General features: G+C 42.8%; 1 protein-coding gene across 2 annotated transcripts in view; it reads left to right on the top strand.

Moving 5' to 3' along the window:
• Positions 1-20,403, top strand: part of FLRT2 (fibronectin leucine rich transmembrane protein 2) — a 91,168-nt gene extending 70,765 nt beyond the window's left edge. For both annotated transcript variants that reach the window (XM_044436616.1, XM_044436617.1), the window contains exon 2: positions 14,994-20,403. In XM_044436616.1, the coding sequence (XP_044292551.1) occupies positions 15,398-17,374 (1,977 nt within the window). In that variant the 5' untranslated portion in view covers positions 14,994-15,397 and the 3' untranslated portion in view covers positions 17,375-20,403. The remainder of the gene's footprint in view (positions 1-14,993) is intronic.
• Positions 20,404-23,228: the final 2,825 nt, after the last annotated feature.

Genomic DNA, 23,228 nt, shown 5'->3' on the forward strand with positions numbered 1-23,228 from the left:
GGGGCTGAATTGACCCCCTGGACCCTTCATGGGCTGAATCATATCCATGCCTGTGTCCCTATCTTCTGATTTCAACACCCCAACCATTTTGTTTACGCTGAGAAGTGAAGCACACAGGTCAGAGATAGCAGTGATCAAAAATAACATTGGGGATTCTTCCAGCAGGGATTCCCTTAGGGTCTAGGGCTGAAGGTGAAACCTCCATGGCCAAGCTAGGTCAGCAGGCCAGAAGTTCTGCATCACTATCTTACAGCCTGTGAACCTGGACAGCACAGCTTACAGCATGAGGTTCCTTCCTTGTAGAGGAGGGACCACAGGGACAGGCTAGCAGTGACAAAGAAGAGCCACCATTTGGTCAGCTGTAGTCACATTGCTGGTAGAATCTGATGTATACTGTGATCTATAGTGCTGCTTGGGGTGGGATAGGATGCAATTTTCCATGCTCATGGCACAAGCTCATATTCTGATTTGTAGCACATGAGACACCTTTCGGGTTGTATTACGTACAGTACACATTCCGTTAGGTCATAAAATTATGTATGTAAGGTTGTGAGAACCAAACAGTTCAAAACAATGATTTGCAAATTATATTGACTGGTTAGCAGACTGTCAAGGAGGAACACCCAAATCCCAGGTTGATTCAGCTCTACCTTTAAATGAAAACACAGTTCAATTTTGGGAGAATTAACTAATGTTGATAGAACTAGTTAATCCTATCATAAGAACAACTAAATTCAGTAGTTCCCCAAGAAACTGGGAAATCTAGTCTAAAGTTGCCAGTTAGCTGTCTCATCAGCCTTGAACCAGTACAGCAGAGTTCACAGAAACCGTAAGAATCTCTCTTAATAAACTGCTAGGTAGATTTTGATTATAACAGACAATAGACCCTGTGTGTTTGACAGGAACTTCCAACATCCTGTAATCCTTTAAAGACGCAAGATTAGGAACTTCTGGTGGTATGTCAAACTTCTGTTAGGAGAAAACGAGGAAGTGAATTCCTTGAATAATGAACTAAGAACAAAGGATGAGCCCTGCAGCATCTGACCAAAGGCCTACCTGATCCCGCATTCTGTCCACCCAGCAGCCTGCGGAACACCCTCCAACTTGTGTTCACCAGCAACAGACAAGCAAAAGCATGCTGCCTGCAGTACTGGAGTTACTATATAGCCATCACGACTGGTAGCCATTGTCAGCCTTATCCTCATGAACGGAGACAAACCGGTTTCATTGCTGTAACGCTGCTCATCACTCACGCAGGAAGGGAGGTTACCTTTCATGGTGACAGCAGAGCTAATTTTGGCAGCTGCTATTTTATCTTCCCAGAATATTCTAGACATTGTGGCATGAAGGATATTCAGAGGGCAAGAGAGGGAGAACATGGCTGTTTCATCGATCCCTTTGCATTACATTGTATTTTTGAGATATTATTTGCATTGTATTTATATTTGTTTCATGTCATTTTAATTTTTAACTGTGTGTAGCCCACTCAGAGAGCGTTTATTGGTGGATTAGAAAAAGGTGAGGAAAAAGATAAATAGTGGCTTCACTGAGGGACAACTTGTTTTGTGGCAACTGCCTCATTTTTCCCCAGAATCCCCCCAAAAATGCAGTATCTGAGACCTTCTGGGAAACAAAATGGGACAACTACCAGGAAATGGCTCTTAGCTGAACCAATCAGTAAAAGACAGAAGAAAATAACATAAAGGAAAAGCAATGAATGCAAGAGTAGAAACAAAAGTGAATGAAATTAAGAATGAATCCAATATAATTTTAATTAATAAATAACAAAACAAGTGAGACCTTTAATAATAGAAACATAAAAAATTAAGAAGTAGAAAAGGGTATCCTCATCAAATATAAGCACATGTACGTTACAAAGGGGTAGCAATTCAGAGGCTGATGCCTACAGCCCAGTGAACATCATGGCTGCCCAGGGCTGTGGCCCTTCCTTTGCCACAACCAGAGTTCTATCCACTCTGGAATAGAAGAGTTGGATTCAAGGTCCTCTGACCTTTGAGAAAAATGATGATGCAAGAAGGTGTGAAATTCTTTAGAACAAATATCTGAACACACTTTTCACTTTCCCCAGCTTTAATTAAAAGTACTGCTTAGAGCAAATTAATCTTACCGCGATGCTGTTTTCCTGGGCTTTAGACGGTACAGAATTTGTGGGAAGAGTTTGTCCATGTGCAATTTTTAAACACATCGCTTCTCTTCAGGGAAACCTTCCAAAGTTCTAAGTGGGGACAGGAGATATGCCCCCAGTTCCCTCCTTCCTTCCATGTTAACTGAATGGTCACTTCAACATTATTCCCACCTCCTTGCCCTTTCCTGTCAGAGAGGAAAACAACTACCTGGAGTTAATTCTTTCTAAGAGAGTCAAATCTGTTTTGAAAAACTGCCGATATGCTTTGGTTGGGATGAAAAACACTCCTAAGAATAGCTGGACTTGACATCCCCCAAAAGGAGGATGCAGCATTTCCCTCCTCCTACTTCCCAGCATAACCAGGGTCCCAGGAAATTGTACCCATCACAGGACTTGCTGAGCCCAGTGTCAGTGTCCACAGAGTCATCTTTCCACACCACACTGTGGAACTACTTTGAACATGTAGGCAATGTGATCGCCAACTAGCCACTTTTCCCCCTGTCTGCCCACCCTCCTTTGCAGTATCTTTCACAATGAAGCTATCTTTACAACTGGCATCATGTCTTTGAGTTTGCCAAAGCTGCAAACATTGTCATGGTCAACATGCTTCTTTTGCGTCTCTGAAATAGGTCCTGATATAATTATTGAAATATACAAATCAAGGAGGTAACCTTGAATTTTTGGCTTTTGTGTTGACTCGTATGTTAAGCATGACCCTAAGAATCATAGGAAAAATACATTGTCTTCTTTCTGTGGTTTAAAGAAACAAAAGTTATTTCTCAGTAACCAAGTAGAGGTAATTTTAAACTCATCATATAAAAATTGAGACTCCTACTTAGCAGAAATACATGATTTAACTAGGAAAAATAAGTGGGAATTGGACTGAAGGAAGGAAGAGGTCTTCATTCCAATAGCTGCATATTTCAGTAAGATGAGATGCTGACTTAGCCAAACCAGTAAAAACCAATAACAGTGGGAAAGAAAAACCCTAAAGAATCTGACACATAAACTCCTAGCTTAAATAAAGAAACCACAGTACAGGATAACGTGCTTTGATTACTGATGAGAGCCAATATGGGGTGGTGGTTTGAATGCTGAACTGAGTTGCAGGAGGTTCAAATTGTAGTTCCTGTTTGGCCATGAAGTTCACTAGGTAAGTTGGAGTCACTCACAGACTCTCCATCCCGTTTACCTCACAGGGCTGTTGCGTGGATAGAAATGGAATTGTGTAAGCTGACTTGGGTTCCTCACAAGAGGAAAAGGCAGGGAATGTAATACTGGAAGATGTGATTGCAACTTTTCATCAACATACTTATGCAGCTACATTCTGTGATTCCATCATCAGAGCTGACCCTCTCATTAAGTAGTAATGAGGCAGCTGCCTCCAGCAGGAGAGAGTGTGGTCAGCCAGTGGCTCCTCCTCCTTTTCATGGGCTCTTGGTCTCTCTGACCTACTCTGGTGCCTTCAGACGTGGTGGAAGAAGCCACTCCATCTCCAGCGTTCAGTTAAATCCAGCTGCTGGCCTGGGAGGAAGCAGCCTTGGAGACACCAGCTTGTCGTCTTCACAGGCAGCAACTGTCTTGTGCTGACCGTGACAACAAATATGCATGGAAGAGGTAAGCAATTCTTAGCTAGGAGTCAGAACAGCAGCTTTGTTGCCATGGTGAGCAGAAAGCAAGCAAAGTCACAATACAGTCCCGTCTCTTGGCTCACAGGTTCTCCCCTTCACTTAAAGAAAGAGGAGGAACCATCACAGACAGATCACCATCATTTCTGCCCCTGATAACAATCCATGGTTTGGTCTCATTTCTGAGAAGACCTATCTACTCCAGCTCTTAGTATGCTAAACCCACAGAAGAAATAATCCAAGGCAAATCCCAGTTTCTGCCAGATCCTTCTCTCCTTCTGTGTCAAGTGCTTCTAATGTGTTTTCATCCTTTCAAACTTAAATTGGCTCTTGCTTCTAACTTGCAACAATGCACCTCTCCGTTTATATTTCTTATTGACAACAAAAGTGGAGCTCAGCAGACTGCAGCTGATTTTAACAGGGTACGGTTTAACTTTCTTCCCACATCTGCTAGGAAGTGTGAGCACTTAAGAGCACTTTATACAATGCTTCCCCCCTACTCTTGATTAGATAAAGATTGTGCTAATCACTTTAAAAAGCCAAAATGCATTTAAACAGCCTCAGGGGGCTGACCATTTCAAAGCTAATCCTTCTATACAATTAAACAGTTATATTTTAAGCTGGCCTCTGAGCAGATAAAGGGCGCTGTTTTCCCTCCCTAGCCATTGCATCTCCCAGGAGAAAAGAACGCCAAGCATTTATTGCAACCAAGCGGGAATCAGCTTTAATCCTAGGAATTGGGTGAGAGTGTTCCAGAATGGGGGGAAAAAGGAGTTGAAATAATTACTAGAATGTAATTGCAATATATTACACGTTCTTCAAGTGGGGAAATCTGTGTGAGGGGTTTAACCCACTGCTTTACTAAGGGTTGTGGGAGGGAAAATGTATCTTTTAGCCAGGGGCCCTCCGCTCCCAGGGGTTGGTTATTTCTCTTCTTTTCTGAAAACTCTGTAAACCAGCTGCAAGGTGGCACTGGGCAGTTAAGCAGATTTGCAGGTTTTCATAAGGTTTTTGCCCTGTTTGTTGCAATTTGAATTTTAATGGCTATCTTTCCATGTTCTAAAAATAAAGCACAGAAAAAGGTTGGAAAATGTAGGGCCTAGAGGACACTGTGAAAAAGCCCTGCAAACTTAAGCACACGAGGGATCACAAGTGCTCTGTAAATGCCATACACTGAGAGCGTCCTTCAAACAGAAGTCTGTGCTCAGTGATTAATTAATTAATAGTATTACATCTTGTTCTTCATCTAGAATGGTTTACAGATCCATTAAATAGAAATGCTCCATTTCTTTAGGTGTATAGACTAAAACAAAGGGGAAGGGAAGGAAAAAAGAAAACAAGAAAGTCTTTGTATTTCGATGATGAATTTTAATGCAACCTGCTAGTAGAGCAGCCAAGTGAGAACTGCCTGGGCAGTAAATAAACATGATATGCAGTTTAGAAATAAATCAGTGGAAACATAAATAAAGCAAACTTCCTTAAGTAATGCCTTGTGCAACATTTATTTGTGACACTGAAAAAATAATCAAAAGTTTGAAAAACTGGAATGAGGATATGAGTGAACTACAATTTTTTGCTCTACCATTAGAACCAAGGTATCTAGAATATTTCAGTGTGTCACTGCATGGGCATGCTTGAGAAAACTTGCATATTAGAGTTGCACATGGTTAGAGAACTATTTAAGTTGTCCTATAAAGTTTCATTGGTTAAGTAACTTTAATTAAGTTGATTTATAGCCTGCCTTTTTTCTCTCTTGTTTAAAGAATTCAAAGTGGCTTACAACATTCTCCTTCTCCTGCTCTCAGTTTTATCCCCAGAACAACAACCCTGTGAGGTAGGTTGGGCTGAGAGTCTGTGACTGGACCAAAGTCACCCAGTTGGCTCCATGGCTGAGCAGGGACTAGAGCCCACATCACCTGAGACCCAGTTCCACACTGTTAACCATTATACCATACTGGCTCTCTAGTTGCAGCCCTGAACATATCAGTGCCATCTTACAAATGCCTACTCAGAAGATAGCCAGAGTTCAGGAAAATGAGCCCTGGATGACAGCATATTAAAAATAATAAAGCCTATACAAGCTGTCTGGGCTGAGACAGGGGCTGTACTCCATCTGCCAAGGTTTCAGAGCATGCGCAATTGGATTACTCCTGAGAAAGAGATATATCTCTGGTTGGTAATCACAAGAAATGTTCATCCAAAACCTGTTCTGGTTTGCACCAGTCAGTCTTCTCCAAAATAGTATCTCCAGTGTTGAGGGGGCTTGGGCTACAATTTTCTGCCAGCCCATACTGAGCTCATCCTGTGACTTCTGCTGGCCACAAGTTAAAACTGGGCCAGCTCTAAAGTTCCAGAGTCAGGTGTTGGCAATAATGGACAATACTAACAACTTAATCTGGAAAGCAAGTTAATCCTAACTTAATCTTAGTGAACAAGTAGAATGTGGATTGGGGAACAAGTAATATCCGGGGGAAGGAAATCAAGGAATGGGAGGGGAGGGACAGAAGAGGAAAACAAGAATAAGACAAGGTTGGCCTCTAGACAGCTGTAGGATTGTTTTGGATTCCCAACCAGGAGGTCTGGAAATTGCTTTGACCTTATACTGGAGATCCATTTTCAGATCCCTGCCCCTTCTCCCTCACAGCCATATCCACTGCATCACCAAGGTCATAAGAGTAGGGAGGAGAAAAGCACCACAAGATACGGTATATCTTGGAGGCCCTTTAGTCTCCTTTCTTCCAGTTCTGAGGCACTAGATCTGAGCCCTAGTTGCCACTGGGCCCTAACAGTGAGTGGCCCAAAGGCACTAACTGGGTGACTTTGGGCCACTTACAGGCTCTCGGCCCAACCTACCTCACAGGGTTGTAGTTGTGAGGATAAGATTGAGAGGTGGCGAATGCCTTGAGATGCCTTGAGTTCCTTGGAAGGAGGGAGATAAATATAGTAAATAAATAGATAGTGCCTCTGATGGCATCAGTACCAGGAGAACTTTCCTCCATTTTTTGCTTGGCACTGAAGCAGTTGGTGTGAGCTTGAGTGGACTCCAGGAGATGGTGGAGGACAGGAAGGCCTGGAGGAATGTTGTCCATGGGGTCGCGATGGGTCGGACACGACTTCGCGACTAACAACAACAACTAGGACTAAGTATCTATGGATCATGGCACTGCAGAAGAGCCTTTGCTTATCATCGGTTTCAAGCTTCTTGATGAGCAGTTGCTGCCCTCAGCGTTGATCCATTTTATTTTCTCATTGTGCTACTGATGTGCTTGGTACACCGAGTGGGTGATGGCACTCTTGCCTTGAGAAATGCACTGTTGACCAAGGTAATTGTGGAGGAAAACACGGCAGTGTTGATCGGATCAACAGTGGACACATGCATGTCAGAGCTACATTTGCTTCTTACTGGGCCCGTTTCCACTCTTCTGCTCCCTTCAGCATTTATCACATTTGTCTTCTGTCTCATGCCTATGGCTTCAGTTCATTCCTTTTCTAATTCTGAACTCCATTAGCAATGAGGCAGAAAAGCAGGTGTAATTAAAGTCATGTCAAGAGGGACAGGAACAAAAAGAATGCAGCATTCTTGTGAACATGCTTGATAAGCCAGTTAGCTCAAATCCCAGTATAACGGTGGGTTAAAATAAACCCAGATTACAGCTGGGGATGTGACATTTCTAGATATGTGAAGCTAGGGGAAAGAGAACTTGTGTGTAATAAACCCCCAAACATTGACCTTGCATGGGGTGTGGGAAAGTAAAATAAATGCAATCTATACTTTGCTACTTTAAAAAAGGCTACTGGTTGCAGTCCTAAGCATACTTAGAAAAAAGTCACACATGCTTCAGCCATAGGACTCACCCTTAAGGTATGTATTTACATGCGTGATGTCAGAGTGCATCCTCAAAGGTAGGGTTGTTCTGTCCAGGTGCAGCAGCTTGAATAAAACCAAGGCATCAATCCTTTTTAAAAAATATACCAAAATGTACAAGTTTATGCAGTACATTAAGTATCAGTGGCTTCAGCAAAGACAAACCAAATATCCATATATTTATCCATTAATAGATTATATCTAAAGGCCACGGGTTCAAAAACTGAAAGCATCTTTAAGTACTCAGCCCATCGTGTTATCAAAGGTGACCACTTGTCCTTCCAATGTTGTATTATTAATCTTCTAGCTGTCAAAAGGGTGTAGAAAACCCATTTACATCGACCTTGTATTAAGTTCCAGGAAGAATACGCATATTAGTAAATATAAGAGGGCTTTCTACCACAAAGTTTATTGATATTATTATCTCCCCTCCCAGAAATGCTTGTTTCCAGAAGGAGGCATGTTGTTCAAGCTTTCTTACTGGAGCACTTACAGTTTGACTCCTTCCACAAACTGGCATTTCCTCTCCTCTTGGGTTGCCCCAGCAGTGCTAAATCACATGTGTAGCTCTGGCTGTTTGCACTGGAATCAGCAACATTCAGGAGAGTCGGTGGTGGGTGTATGCACCCCACTGGATGGTGAGCAGGCTTTTCTTTTTATAATGGGAAATTATTTAAATATGAGCAATGTGCAGGTTTGTATTTCTTCCCATGCACAGAGTGGTAAATGGAAGTCAATCTTGTTGGGCACAGAGGAGAGAACTAAGAGGATGTGTGAAGTAAGGAACATTGATGGTAGGGCAAAAATAAACATGTTGGGAAAGTGTCAGTTGATTGGCGGGGTATCAGTTTGAAAACCAGTGCAACCAGTGTTGACTTGATGAGAGAAGGGACAGCTATAAATTGCAGTGAGGACAAACTTCTGGAACCTCAGGGAGAAAATTGCTGTGTATTAGATACGCAACAGAGCACAGGGAAGATGGAGAAGTCATACAACTGGAAGAAAATAGTTCAAAATAGGAAACAAAGATGGAAACATGTTCATTTTAAAGGAAAAAAGATACTATAAATAATGCATGGATTTAAAAAAGTATGGGTACAGTATCAAAGTAAGGAGAGCAGTAAATCATGAATGTGTCAGAAACAAGTCTAGGAATTTACATGAAGAGAGTAAAAAATGCCTGTGGCTAGAAACAGAGGGATAGATCCATATCTGTGTGCATGGCTTGGACCGAGGAGCCCTCTGCTCTCCAGGTCACACCCTCTAGCCCTACCAAAATGCTTCACAGAGGGTCGGGGGACCTTGCTGAATGGGGAAGATTGTGCTGCAGGAACTGAGAGGAAAGTGAGGACCCCCTCAAATTGGCTTGGAGGCACTTTCTGTAAGTGAAGTGCTTCTGCTGCATGTTCAGAGATGCCTTCCTCCTTCAGTCCACAATGCTGCCTGCCCCTTTATCAGACTCCTGTCTTCCTCCTCCATGTAACATCTTTGGAGGGCTAGAGACACCGTTGTGAGGAAGAGGAGGCATGGGAGCCTGCTTCCTCCAGCCCAGTTGCCCACACTATGTTGGTCTATAACCCACTGAAATCCCATGAGCAGAAATGGGGTTTCAGTCTAATTTACAAATTGTCTTGTTTGCAATGTAATTGTATGCAATCTAGTTTACAAGAAAATTGCTGGAATGTACTTGGGAAGAGAAAAAATAGCACACAAGTGCACGTACGCAGAGACAGAGATGGAGGCATGTTTGCATAAATTCCTGTGAGGAAAAGGGTGCAACAACAGTAGCTATGCAGAAAATGAACAACTTAACAATTTGCGAGGTGAAGAGAATAAGTTTAGTCAGAGAAATACTTTTATAAATAAGTAATTTATATAAAACTAGAAGCAGTTAAAAAAACCGCAAGTAGCTCCCCCGCACCACTTCACAATCACATCTCTGGAGATCAAAGGCTGCCTCGGAGAAGATGGGCAAACAGAAGGAAAATCATAATGCCAGTACTTTGGGGTCGTTTTGCTCCACTATCCACCCATTTGCAGACTCAATCTGCACAAATGCATTTCTGCATATTTGCACAAATTCATCTTACCAAATTTGAATTGTGGTGCTGGAGGAGACTCCTGCAAGTCCCTTGGACCGCAAGGCGATCAAACCGGTCAGTCCTTGAGGAGATCAACCCTGACTGCTCTTTAGAAGGCCAGACACTGAAGATGAAACTCAAATACTTTGGCCACCTAACGAGAAGGAAGGACTCCCTGGAGGAGAGCCTAATGCTGGGAACAATAGATGGCAAAAGAAGAAGTGGACGGCAGAGAATGAGGTGGCCAGATGGAGTCACCGAAGCAGTTGGTGTGAGCTTGGGTGGACTCTGGGAGATGGTGGAGGACAGGAAGGCCCGGAGGAATGTTGTCCATGGGGTTGCGATGGGTCGGGCACGACTTCGCGACTAACAACAGCAAATCTTACCAAAAATGTACAAATTGTCCCAAAAGGCACAAACTCCCCCATAACACTGGTTTTTAGGGGATGTGCACATTTTAATTAGTTTTTTATTGCTTATTTTTCTGTAATTTAATTTGTACATTTTTAAATGGTCTGCAAGCCCTTCCTTCTTCCCTTCAAACAACAAAGAGTTCTTTTCCATTAAAGCATTTTAATTCCAGCAAACTAATAGCCAACAGTGGAAGAGTCTCTGAGCATCCAACTAGAAACTATGGCCAGGTTAGAGTCAGTGCAGGTTAGGGCCACAAGGTTGATGGCCGGTTTGCAGGGGATGGGGTATGAGGTGCAACTGAGGGAATTGGGTCTCTTCAGCCTGGAGAAGAGGAGACTCAGAGGGGGTACGTTGGCGACATACAGGTATGTGAGGGGATGTCACATGGAGATGGGGAGAAACCTGTTCTCCCCTGCAGAGGAAGGCAGGACGCGCTCCAACGGAGCAAAGCTCAGGGAGCCAAGGTTCCATTTGGATGCCAGGAAGCATTTCCTGACAGGACCCCAAGGGTGTAGAATGGCTTCCACGTGGTGAGGGTGTTCAAGGATAGGCTGGACGTGCACATGGTGGGCATGTCGTGAGCAGAGCCGGCTGGTGCCGGATGTCAGACTAGATGGCCCGGGAGGCCCCTTCTGACTCACTCTGTTTCTATGTTTCTATTTCCAAGAACTCTCCTGTGCTACACTCATGAGCACCCTCCAATGGTGTGCATGTCATGAGTGGAGCTGGCTGGAACCAGGGGTGGCCCAGGAGGCCCTTTCTGAGTCAGTCTGTTTTTGTTTTTATATTCTGCATGACTGTTCCCATCTCCCCCAGTAATTATTAACCCATGGCCAGAAATAACAGGTTGTGCTAGGGAAGACTGCTCTATTTGGATGCCCAACAGAGAGTGCAGGCACAGGTGAAGCACAAAGGTGGAGCACCTGCAGGTCTATTCTGCTCGTCTTTTGGCTCCACCTGCTCTAGGTGTTGGAGTTGGCATTTGATGCCTTATCTGAATAAGAACAATGCTCCTTACCCATGAGTTATTCTTCTGTGCAGTTATCATGTTTACTCCCCTTAAGTTACCGCCCTTGAAGATGGCCAAGCAATTGCAATTGGTACAGAACAGGGCTGCTTGATTGGTGATGGGAACCCTAGAGCAGCCCACATAACACCTATACTGAAGGATCTCCATTGGTTACCAGTTGTGGCCCAGGCCCAATTCAAGTGCTTGTGTTGACATATAAAGCCCTAAATGGCTCAGGCCCGGGTTTTCTTAGAGAACGCCTGCACCCATATCTGCCTGCCCAACCTTTGAGATCTTCGCAGGGGGCCCTCCTGTGTGAGCCATCCCTTAGGGAGGTGAGAGAGATGGCCTCTAGGAGGAGGACCTTTTCTGCAGCTGCTTCCCATATCTGAAATGCTCTCTCCAAGGAGATTCGCCTGGCGCCTTCCTTATATTTTTTTCGGCACCAGGCACCTTTCTTTTAAAAAAATATTTTAATTGTTAATGCCATTTGACCTTTGTTTTTTTTTTTGTCTGCATTTTATTGATACTCTATTTCTAATATGTTGTAATTAGTTTTTATTGTGTATTCATCTTGTGATTGTGAGCTGCCCAGAGGTGTTGTGGCACAATTGGGTGGCATACTTCCTGTTTTAACTAAGTGCACTTAATGAAATTCCAAATCCATGCAAAAGGTCAATGGTAATTTTTCAGTTTCTGTGCTGCACTGTACACAAGAAAGATATACACTGTCGTATTTTGTTTTGGCTCAGTATCCATACCCAGCCTTTTAAACTGTGCTAAAACACAGAAGATACCCGTATCAGCTGATAAAATAAAATTGGCCAGATGAGTTTATTTAGCAAGATAGCATTGGCATTTTTTGAAAGATTGTATTTTGGATAAGCTGTTACTAAACTGTCAAAGAAACTGTGGGAGTGTCAGAGAGAAGCAGTGTGTACAATGCTACTCTGAGTGCTTTACTCTATTGAATAAGTTACCATAGGATCACTTCATACCATCATTTAAACTGAATGCATTGAAGACTTTAGCAATAGAAGCATTTCCCTCCTATTAGAAAATACAACGTACCATAAGTGGTGAGATCTCTCACAACCAATGTCCCAGCATGCTTTAAGGAACTAAGTATTTCATTCTTAAATTTAAATGATGAATAATGTCAGAGGGAGAGAACAAAACCAAGTATTTCAAACCTTACGGATTCAACTACTTGCTGGTGTAGGAAAAAGCACTGAAAACATTGTAAATGCCATGGGTAAGGTTTGCTAGCGCATCTCTCTTGCGACATGTACATTTGTAAGTTCATCATGCAGACTTATGGGAGGAAAAATCTGACAAGCTTTCAGTGAGGCAGAACAAGGACTGTTTTTTTTCTTGAACACTTGAGTAAGATCGGAAAGTTCCATATTTTAAGAAGACAATGTGCAGATTGTCACCCAGTCTAGCAAGCAAAATCTGCGTGCATAAACAGCCTTCCATGCATTACTGAGATCCTCTAAGGCCTGTTTAGCTGGCAAAAGGAACTCTTGATGCTGTTGCTGGGAGCAGACAGCTTCAGGGGGTCCTAAGCAGCCTATGTAACAGCCGTGTCCTTTGCTTGGATTCTTAGGGGGGGCAGGTATGGAATTCAGGGACAAGTTTGGAGGTTCTGATATCAAACAGAATGCTTTAATTAAACCATTCTATCTGGTGATAACATTAGCATGCTGAAATATAGTCTTATTTCCCAATTAGCCACAAAACAGTTCATGGAACCAATTTTCCAGGGAAGTGTGCCTGACACCGGCATTGTGTACTTTTCAGCACCAAGTCAAAACCTTTTTGTTCTCCCATTATTTTAATTGTTGGTCAAGATGGTTATGATTTTATACTGGTTTTTACTTAGATAAGGATTTATTTGTTTCAGTGGATCAATGTATTTTATTCTTTGTTAATTTTTCTCTTATTCTTGAATTGATATGATTACTATGGATGTGTTATTGTTATGTTTATGCTGTAAAACCAGTCTGAGAGCATTGCTTACAGAAGAGTCTATAAAAACTTTAAATAAATAGAGAAATAAAATAGTGACGGCATGTCTGAAATGGCACTGTGGCTCTCCACATTTGGCTCTCCACATTTCTTCTTAAGTTATGTTGACTCACCTTTATTTCCTTCATATTGTAGGGATGGGGGAGAAATATATTCTGTTCACATTTTAATGCCAATTTACCTAATTGTACACTTTCAAATCTATATGAAAACCAGAAGTCAGCTGTCCTTCAAAATCTGCTATTCTCTCAATGTTGTAATGGAGCTTTTCAATCATAACTTACATGCAAAAATATGCATATTACAAAAACATGCACAGGAATGCATATATTGGTGAAAATAACATTCAGAAATGCATTCTGTTGCAAAAGATATACATACCTTCATGTATTAGTAGAAATACATATGTACAAACAATCATACAAACTTCAGGCACGTTTGAAAATCAAATTTTAAGGAGGAGCTGAACCTAAACTGGCAAACCAAAAGAAACTAAAATTGACAGTCTCATCAATAACTATAATTAAATGTTATTAAGTGCCAGGAGAGCTTTGGCTATTTGGGGCTTAGAAATTATATGAGTAAATAAATATTAGTAGTTTCAGCTGCTGGGTGGTATAAAATGTAATAAATAAATACATATCTATCTCTTTGCATCTTTGCTTCTCTTTGTTCATCTTCCCTCTTGCTTACCATGTTTTATGGGGGGAAAACAAGTTTCTTTTTGATACTGGTAGACTGTACACCAGTTTCACCCCTTTCTCAGAATCTTTAGTCCTTTCCTGAGGTGTACAGGTTGCTAATTCTACTGAGATCATAAAGGCACTCCTTTCTGACTCCCATAGTAGGAGGTAAAATTAGTTGTATTCCCCAGCACAATACCCTGAGTTTCAGCTTTGGGGAAACAAGTCTTTCCTTTAAAAAGTTGTAAATTCTCCAAGTTCTACCACCTTCTCACTCAGGTATCAGATAGTATCCTTCCTGCCTATACCAGCAAAGGAGGAAGTAGGCAGGTCAATTTCCAAAGGACAGAGCATCAGACATCAATAAGTTGATCAGAGGTAACCACAGATGTCTTAAGCGGAGCCGGCTGATGCCGGGAGGTCAGACTAGATGTCCTGGGACGTCCCCTCTGACTCGATCTGTTTCTTTGTTCTATGTTTGTTTTACTTGGTTTCCAGATGTGTAAAAGGCACTTGTCATAAAAATCCATTTATTCTACTATTCAGTGGGGTGGGCCCTATACAGCAGTAATGGGAAACTCCATCCTGTGGGTTGTTAAGACCCACAGTAGGGTCCACTGACCCCATCTTCCTCTGCTATGGAGGGAGAAACTCTGACTTCCAATTAGTGCCTGATCAGAGAGACAAATGATTTTTTTCTGCTCAATATAGGAGGAGAGTCCTCTTCCCAGTCCCTAACTGGAGAATACATTTATCTCTGATTAGCTGGTGATCAGAAATCAGTGCTTTTTCCTGCAGAATGGAAGGGACAGGGCTGGGGCAGGCCCAGCCAGATCCAGTGGCAGCAGGAGGTGGTGTAGAATGATTCAGTTCCACTTCCTTTCGAGTCTTGACCTGCTTCCTTCTGAGTAGGCAGACAGCGTACAGCCTAAGATCCCATCCACAGCAGCATGGGAACCAATTATCCATCTTGCTTTCACTGCTGATTTTCATTCTTGGTTTTAGAAGCTGAAGGAAAGAGCGAGCAGTCTTGATTATTTATGTTACCATTTCACAAAGTTAATGAATTTCTGCACAGAGGATGCTTGTCAGTTAACAATGCCACATTATTTATTTTCCCTTCTCTCTCCTAACAGATTTCTCAAATCCAGCCGCACGTTGAAATGAATGTCTTGCAGACTGAAGGAAGCTGAGTGCACTGTCACCAATAACACGACATTGAAAGGAACTAATCCAGCCGTCCTGTCTCCTGTCAGCATTTGACACCTTCCGTTGCCTGTTGGCCACCTGTACAGGACGTGGTCCCTTATCATTCAGCATACATGGAGAGGGACAAGGAAGTGTGCAAGCCTGGCTAATAAGACAGCAACCTTCCTAGCCAGAGTGGGAGGCATTCCAATTATAAGAGGATTATTTTGCGTTTCGCCTCCAGGACTTTACCTCTTGCCCTGTGCACTGGACACAGAAATAGCATCCACTTCCATTTTGTTTCTTTTTTTGCTAAAAGTTTCCTCCCAGTATTTTGTTTCTTCAGTTAGAAATGGGCCCGTGGACTAGAATGTGGCCCATGGACAGGGTTGCTTTCTTTAAATCATGGCTTGTGTTTTCCCTGGGGCTCTACATGCAGTTCTCCAAAGCCTTGGCATGTCCAAGCGTGTGCCGCTGTGACCGAAACTTTGTCTATTGTAATGAACGAAGCTTGACCTCAGTGCCTCTTGGAATACCGGAGGGTGTAACCGTACTCTACCTCCACAATAACCAAATTAATAATGCTGGATTTCCTGCAGAGCTACACAATGTCCAGTCTGTGCACACAGTCTACCTGTATGGCAACCAGCTGGATGAGTTCCCCATGAATCTGCCCAAGAATGTCAGGGTTCTCCACCTGCAGGAAAACAACATCCAGACCATTTCTCGGGCTGCTCTGGCACAGCTCTTGAAACTGGAAGAGTTGCACCTGGATGACAACTCCATCTCCACTGTAGGGGTTGAGGATGGGGCGTTCCGGGAAGCTGTCAGCCTCAAGCTTTTATTCCTGTCCAAGAATCACTTAAGCAGTGTACCAGTTGGCCTTCCAGTGGACTTACAAGAACTACGAGTTGATGAAAACCGAATTGCTATCATTTCAGACATGGCCTTCCAGAATCTTACAAGCTTGGAGCGTCTCATAGTGGATGGCAACCTCCTTACTAATAAAGGCATCGCAAATGGCACCTTCAGCCACCTCTCCAAACTCAAGGAGTTCTCTATTGTACGAAATTCACTAACATACCCTCCCCCCGATCTCCCAGGTACAAACCTACTTAGGCTTTATCTACAGGACAACCAGATATCACATATACCACTTTCAGCCTTTTCCAACCTCCACCAGCTGGAACGACTTGATATTTCTAACAATCAGCTTCGGATGCTGTCCAAAGGTGTCTTTGACAGCCTTCACAACCTGAAGCAACTCACAGCAAGGAATAATCCCTGGCTTTGTGATTGTAGCATTAAGTGGGTCACTGAATGGCTCAAGTCAATTCCGTCCTCCATCAATGTCCGAGGATTCATGTGTCAAGGACCCGAACCCGTCAGAGGTATGGCTGTCAGGGAGCTCAATATGAATATATTGTCGTGCCCCACAACCACCCCCAACTTGCCATTTATCACCCCAACTCCCACAACATCAGTGCCAACCACATTGACCCTAACTTCACTATATGTAACCCCAGGTAACAAATCCACTCCTCTGGCCCCCACTGTTGCCGCCCTCCCCACTGTGCCTGAGAGGGATGATGGAGAGAAAATGACCCCTCCCTTTTTGGAACGGTTTCAGCTGTTTATCCACATTGTGAATGATACCTGCATCCGAGTCAGCTGGCATTCCCCCTTTAATGTGATGTCCTACAAACTCACCTGGGTTAAAATGGGCCACAGTCTGGAAGGCGGCATCATTCAGGAACGGATAGTTAGTGACAAGAGGCAAAACATCAGCTTGACCAACCTGGCACCCAAATCTACATACCGGATTTGCCTGGTGCCCTTGGATGATTTTAATAATTACCGTGTTGGTGAGGACACTGTCTGTTCGGAAGGCACCACGAAGGCTTCTCTTATAAGTAACACGGCCTCCAGCCACGAGCAGACAACGTCTCATAACATTGATTCCCCGTTCCTGTTGGCAAGCTTGATTGGGGGGGCAGTGGTGTTTGTGCTGGTGGTTCTGCTGAGCGTCTTCTGCTGGCACATGCACAAAAAGGGGCGCTACACCTCTCAGAAGTGGAAATACAACCGGGGCCGACGGAAAGATGACTACTGTGAGGCGGGGACCAAGAAGGACAACTCCATCCTGGAGATGACAGAAACCAGCTTTCAGATCGTCTCCTTAAATAATGATCAGCTCCTTAAAGGAGATTTCAGACTGCAGCCCATTTATACCCCAAATGGGGGTGTTAACTACACAGACTGCCACATCCCCAATAACATGCGGTATTGCAACAGCAGTGTCTCAGACCTAGAGCACTGTCACACGTGATAGTGAGGGGCTGTGGCCAGGCACCTACAACCAGGAGCAAAAACTCAGAGGGCTGAAACAAGTGAAGCCCACTCTCTCACACACAGAAGCAAGGCAAAGCAAAATTACATTTGATAAATGTTACACAGATGCGTTTGTGCATTTGAATACTCTGTAATTTATATGGTGTACTATATAATGGGATTTAAAAAAAGTGCTATCTTTTCTATTTCAAGTTAATTGCAAACAGTTTTGTAACTTTTTGCTTTTTAAATCTTTAAAAAAAATATTGCTGAAGTACTGTACAGGGTCGTACAATAAGAACCCAATGCCATGGCAAAGGAAAGAACGCTTCATTCTTCGAACATTAACCATTTTGATTTTGGAGCTGTTTGGGGGATATTGGCTCATGCATCTTCCACTAGTTTAGGAGATAAGTTTGTACTAGAAGAGGAATAACTAGTAATGCTGATCAAAGAACCGGAGGGAGGGAGACAAATTAAGAACCCCTGTGGTTCATAAAATTGGAGTAACTCGTGGTAAAACTTCATTGGTCACTTTTACTTGGCTTGGTAGTTTTGGTTCCATTGCAAAGGGAACACTGGGGCCTTCCTTGTGTCAAACAATATGCCTTTCTACAATACGTGAACATTTTGAAGATATTCTTCACATAACTATCCCTTCTCATAAAAGCTGGGATGGAAATATCCAAGGCAAAGAGTCAATTTTTATGTTGCATCAAAGTTGAAACATTTAAAATGTTTCTGACCAGATTTATCAAATTTCTTCATCTACATATAGCTATTTTCTTCTGTTTTATCCTAAAACATATTTCTTTAGTCTAGTTTTCCCCAGCCAGGTGCACTTCGGACGCAAACTTTGCCACAAGAGCCTCTGAAGGTAATAAATGCTACTCATTTTAGCAATCCAAGCAGATTTGATTCATTGGTCACAATAGGAAGCAATACCTATCAACAATCCACATGAAGTATAATCCAGAAGACATTACGGTCAAGAGAAATTATTTCCTTTCCCCTTTATTAGTTTTATCTTTATCCCTGGCTTTGTTAGTTGCACATTCTTCATGAAGGAGAAGGTGAGCCCTGTGGGGCATTAGAGAAAATAAACCCTTTTGCATAAATCATACTGAAGTGTTCCGGGGAGGTAAATCCAACATGTCTAAGTTAATTTTTAGATGGGCAGAAGATGATACGTGTCTGGAAGAAAGAACTGGTTCAAAAGAATTGTAGAATTTGTGGGCCTTGAGTTACCGTAAGTCCATCCTGCATCTTTTGACAGTCCCACTTACCTTTGTAGAACAAAGACTTGCATTTGGTGTTGGGGACACAAGAATGCTCCTGCTTTTGTCTGATTCATGTGAAAAGTTTGTTTAATTTTGTACCTTTGCGAGTGACACCTGGGGAATGTATGCTGTACAGCCTGTATTAAAACGAAGAAACCCCCATCACTTTCTCCTTAATTATAGAGGAGCCTGTATTGGAGCAGCAATGATGTAGCGTACCAGCTGACTATGGAAAAAGCGGTTGCAATTCTTACTGCTGTGCAAGGGTCTATGGATGGTAGGCTGAAGAACATTTTCCCCCTGCAGGTTGGTTCTGCACATGGGTGGGGGAAAAACGCTTCTTGGGTTCATGTGTGCATGTTCCATCACCACATATATACTAGCCTCTGAAACTACGTCAGTGGGAAAAGAGGACTTCCACACCTACCAGGGTCTAAAGGACTCTCATCTAATATTACTGCTTGCTTTAAGTCCTGCATCTCCCATTCCACCTTTACTTTCCTAATTCAGCTACTTATCCCCCATCCCCTTAGGCTTCAGCACACCCACATGATCTCCAAATGCATGGGAACAGAACTTTCGGAGATCAGGCAGCAAAGAAATGCACATTTTAAAACAAGTTCACAAATATTAATTCCTTTTGTGGACTTAACAGGGGGAGTGATATAAAAACTGCTTTCCTGACATTGAAAAGAGCCCACACAAGTCGTTGACTCAATAACACTACCTTTAATTAAAGGCTAACAAAGATCACTTTTGAGCAACAAGGATTACTTAAGGTGTTGAGCATAGGAAGGGGGTGCTCCTTAGTTTACTTGTTCACTTTATTTCTTAGTCATCCTAAAACCCAGTCCCATGCACACAGATTCTTCAATGGCTTGGCAACATTCATCCCCACCCAGAGGAGATGGATAAGCACTTTGGGGTGTATGATGGCAGAGTACAATCATTTCCTAAAGAATTATGTCCTTTCCCACCCAATGCCTTTTATAACCACATTTTGGATTTCCATTCTATATTCTGTATATTTGCTATTTTCTCCAGCTATAACAGGTATTTTAGGCAACCTGTGTGGCTACTGTAATAGTGAAGTCACTGAACCTTTGCTAAATAAAAGGCTGCCGTATGGTTTGAAATGGTGTAATTTTAGCTAGATACCTTTATGAAGAGTGTTGTTCCTTTGTTTTTGTTTTTTTGTTTTTTGTGTTTTTTATTTTTTGATTATGCAAGCTGCCTGTTCAGAAAGCGAAGCTTTTTGTAAGGTTTACAGCTACATGAATCCCCATCATGCCAAGAAATAGAACACATACATACCTATATGTAAAAAGTCAATCGGTACATGTTTTTCTCCCTATCTCATTATACCAGAACTTGGGGTCATCCAGTGAAGTTGAATGATGGGAGACCCTGGACAGACCAAAGGAAGCACTTCCTCACAGTGCATAGACAGAAGAAGTTGCTGCCACAAAATATGGTGACAGCCACCAACTAAGTTATTTTTAGAAGGGGATTAGATGCTATCATGTTCTTTCCAGAATAAGACAGAATGCCTTTACGTACCTGTTGCTGGGAAACCAATGTAGGAGAGAGCTGTCACACTTACAAACCGCTGCTCCTGGGCTTGCTATAGGCATCTGGCTGGCAGAAAACAAGATGCGGGACCAGTAGGCAGGCTTTGGCCTAGTCAACCTCTTAGGTTTTTACATATCAGGAGCATACTGCAGAAAACACCTAGGTACACAACAATAGCAACTAGCAACGAAGAACCAAGGACCAAGAAGTTTGGGGACAGCCATTCAAGTATAAGCAGGCAAGCCTGTGTGTGTGCCACTGAGGGACAGCATGGGAGGGGTGGCTAAACCTTCCCACCCTGCCTTGCATAATGTCAGCGTCTGAAATAGGAAGGACAGCAAAGAGCCCTGCAGCATCTTAAAGACTAACAGCTTTATTCTGGAAAAGGGTTTTGTGGACATGACCCAGTTCATCAGATGTGAACCATTATGAGATTTTAATGAATGACAGTATAGAAAGACTTTAAATAAATAGGTAAAACAGTGCCTATGAAAGTTTGCAGCTGGAACAAGTTTGTTAGGTTTGAAGGTGCCACAAAATTCTGTGTTATTTTTGCTTCAATAGATTAACATGGCTGTATCCCCAGAAAGGAGACTGGGAAGCAGTCTGTGTACTGCCCTTCCCAAAGCTAGATCACATGGGCAGACCTAAAAGGAGAGAAACAGCATGCTGTTTCCATCAGTAAAGCAATGGAAGGGGCACACTCATCCTCCAAAGCTAAAGTGAGATATTTATGTGCAAACAGGCTCTGACAAGCCCTATCAGGCTAGGCAGGATCGAACCACTGAGAACATGATAATTGAACTTCAAAACTCATATTATTCTCATGCCTAGAGCCGCTTCGGTTCTAGATGAGTTCCAGTAGCATCATACCTGTCACCTGGTCCTAAGGCAGAAACCAATTTCAACAGATCCCTCTATGGTGCTAGTAAATCTGAGTGGGGGGCAGGGGGCAGGACTGCACCTGTTACTATTAGTTTGCATTACATTTACATTCCTCCCCTCCCCCCCCCGCATTTAATCCTCTTGTCCTCCTTTCCATGTGATCCTCAGAAAAACCTTGTGAGGTAGGTTAGGTTGAGAGTCAGTGACTAGCCTGAAGTCACTCTAAGTTCCATGGCTAAGTGGGGACTGAAGCCCAGATCTTCTGAGTTCCCATTGGACACTCCAACTACTGTACCACATTGGTGTGTCCCACCAGTTCTAGCCCCTCAGTTCCCTATGAACATGTGCAGCTCCTGATTACATGGGGAATCCATTAACTGGCTCCAGACAACACAATAACCCACACTCAAGCATTGAACTGTGGGTTTATTGTTGAAACATGGGTTATTGTGTTATCTGAATATCTGCTGCACTAATCATTTATGACTTATTATGAACAACCCATGAAGACATCCCATGGGTTATGAACTGTAGCTTGTTCATCATGGTTATCTCAGTGAGCATGATAATCCATGCTGCAGTAACAATCCACTGTTCAACAACAAACCACACTCAACCCTTAAGAATAGGTCATCAAACTGTTGGAACCCAGTCCCTGTGTATATAACACATGCACTGCATTTCCATTTAGAGGTTTGTCAACAGCACAAAGGTCAGGGACAGAACTGGCCAGTGCAGCAATAGGGTGGGGACAATTGGTACAGTTCCACTTACCACCCCATGAATGGAGGGCTCTAGGGATATCTCAGTATAAATTTAATTTGGGGGTCTGAGAAGGATGATGGCATCCACTGGAAAGTTCTTGATTAGGGGAAGCATGCTTTAATTTTATGTTGTCAAGAAAGGGCACATTTCCTGGCAGCTTCTGAAGCTTTAATTAAGCCTACACTGATTTTCTTCCTTTCATTTTCTATTTTAACTTTAAAAAACACTTGGAAAGTAACCAAAGGCAACTTTAGAAGACCACTGATCTCACTAGCCAAATGGTTTCTTATGTGACCTTTCCTAGGTACACAGGATGGTTCTGCTGGTGGTGGTAGGTTCTTTGCATGATAGGATTCTATCAAACTTATCAAGATGGGTATAAATTTGCAGGGCAGGGAGTTGTTTATTGCCACTTCCGTGAACTCACAGAGAAGTAACCCAAGCATTTCCTTCAGACAAAGCTTCCTTCCCAAGATCAATATTTGCTATAAAGGCTTGTGGTTGTTGGTTTGAACCTCCAGTGAATACATGTGAAAGAAATGTAGGGTTCCGCTGGAGGAAAACTGGATGTAAAATGAAGTAGAAGAGAGAGAGAGAGTTATTATTAAATGATTCTTTGCCTGCTTAATTTCTACACTGTACCTTCCAATAGCCAAAGTTCTTGCAAGCAAAGCCATCAGGAAAATACTTCCCATTTTATCTCCTGTCACACCACCATTGTCTAAGCTCTCTCAGTAGCCACCCTAAATAGGCAGCTGAGGCTATGCAATCAAGATCACAAAGAAGGTCCATTCAGAGTTTCATGGGACGTAATGCAATGCCTTTTCCATGGCTTTATATAAGCTGATTTTGGGAGAAATAGTGCCAAGCATGCTGGATCCATAGGTTTCCATAGGTTAATTCACTGGGATAGTTGTGTGCAGAAATATTTCCACCCAGGATTCTGGATTTTAATGTCCTGAATAGGTGGTTTTCAGTCTTCAAGCCTTCAACGAATCCTTCTTGCAGTGCTTCATCTACTGAAACATTCCTGCATATTATGGATTCCTGTCTATTATGGATCACAGAATCCTAGAATGGCAGAGCTGGAAGGGACCAAGAAGGCCATTGGGTTCAGCCCCCTGATCAGTGCAGGACTCCAGGTTAAACCATTCCTCTTTGATGGCGGTCCAGTTGCATCTTGAAGATCTCTAGTTGGGAGAACCCACAACCTCTCTAGATAATTGGTTCCATGGTCATACAGGAAGGAAATTTTTCCTAATACCTAGCTGGAATCTGGCTTCCTGTAACTTGAACATTATCCTGTGTCCTGCACTCTGGGATGATCGAGAAGAGATCCTTCCCTTCCTC

This window comes from Varanus komodoensis, unplaced genomic scaffold, assembly GCF_004798865.1.
Source record: "Varanus komodoensis strain SLA01 unplaced genomic scaffold, ASM479886v1 scaffold3, whole genome shotgun sequence".
In the NCBI taxonomy this organism is placed as follows: domain Eukaryota; kingdom Metazoa; phylum Chordata; class Lepidosauria; order Squamata; family Varanidae; genus Varanus; species Varanus komodoensis.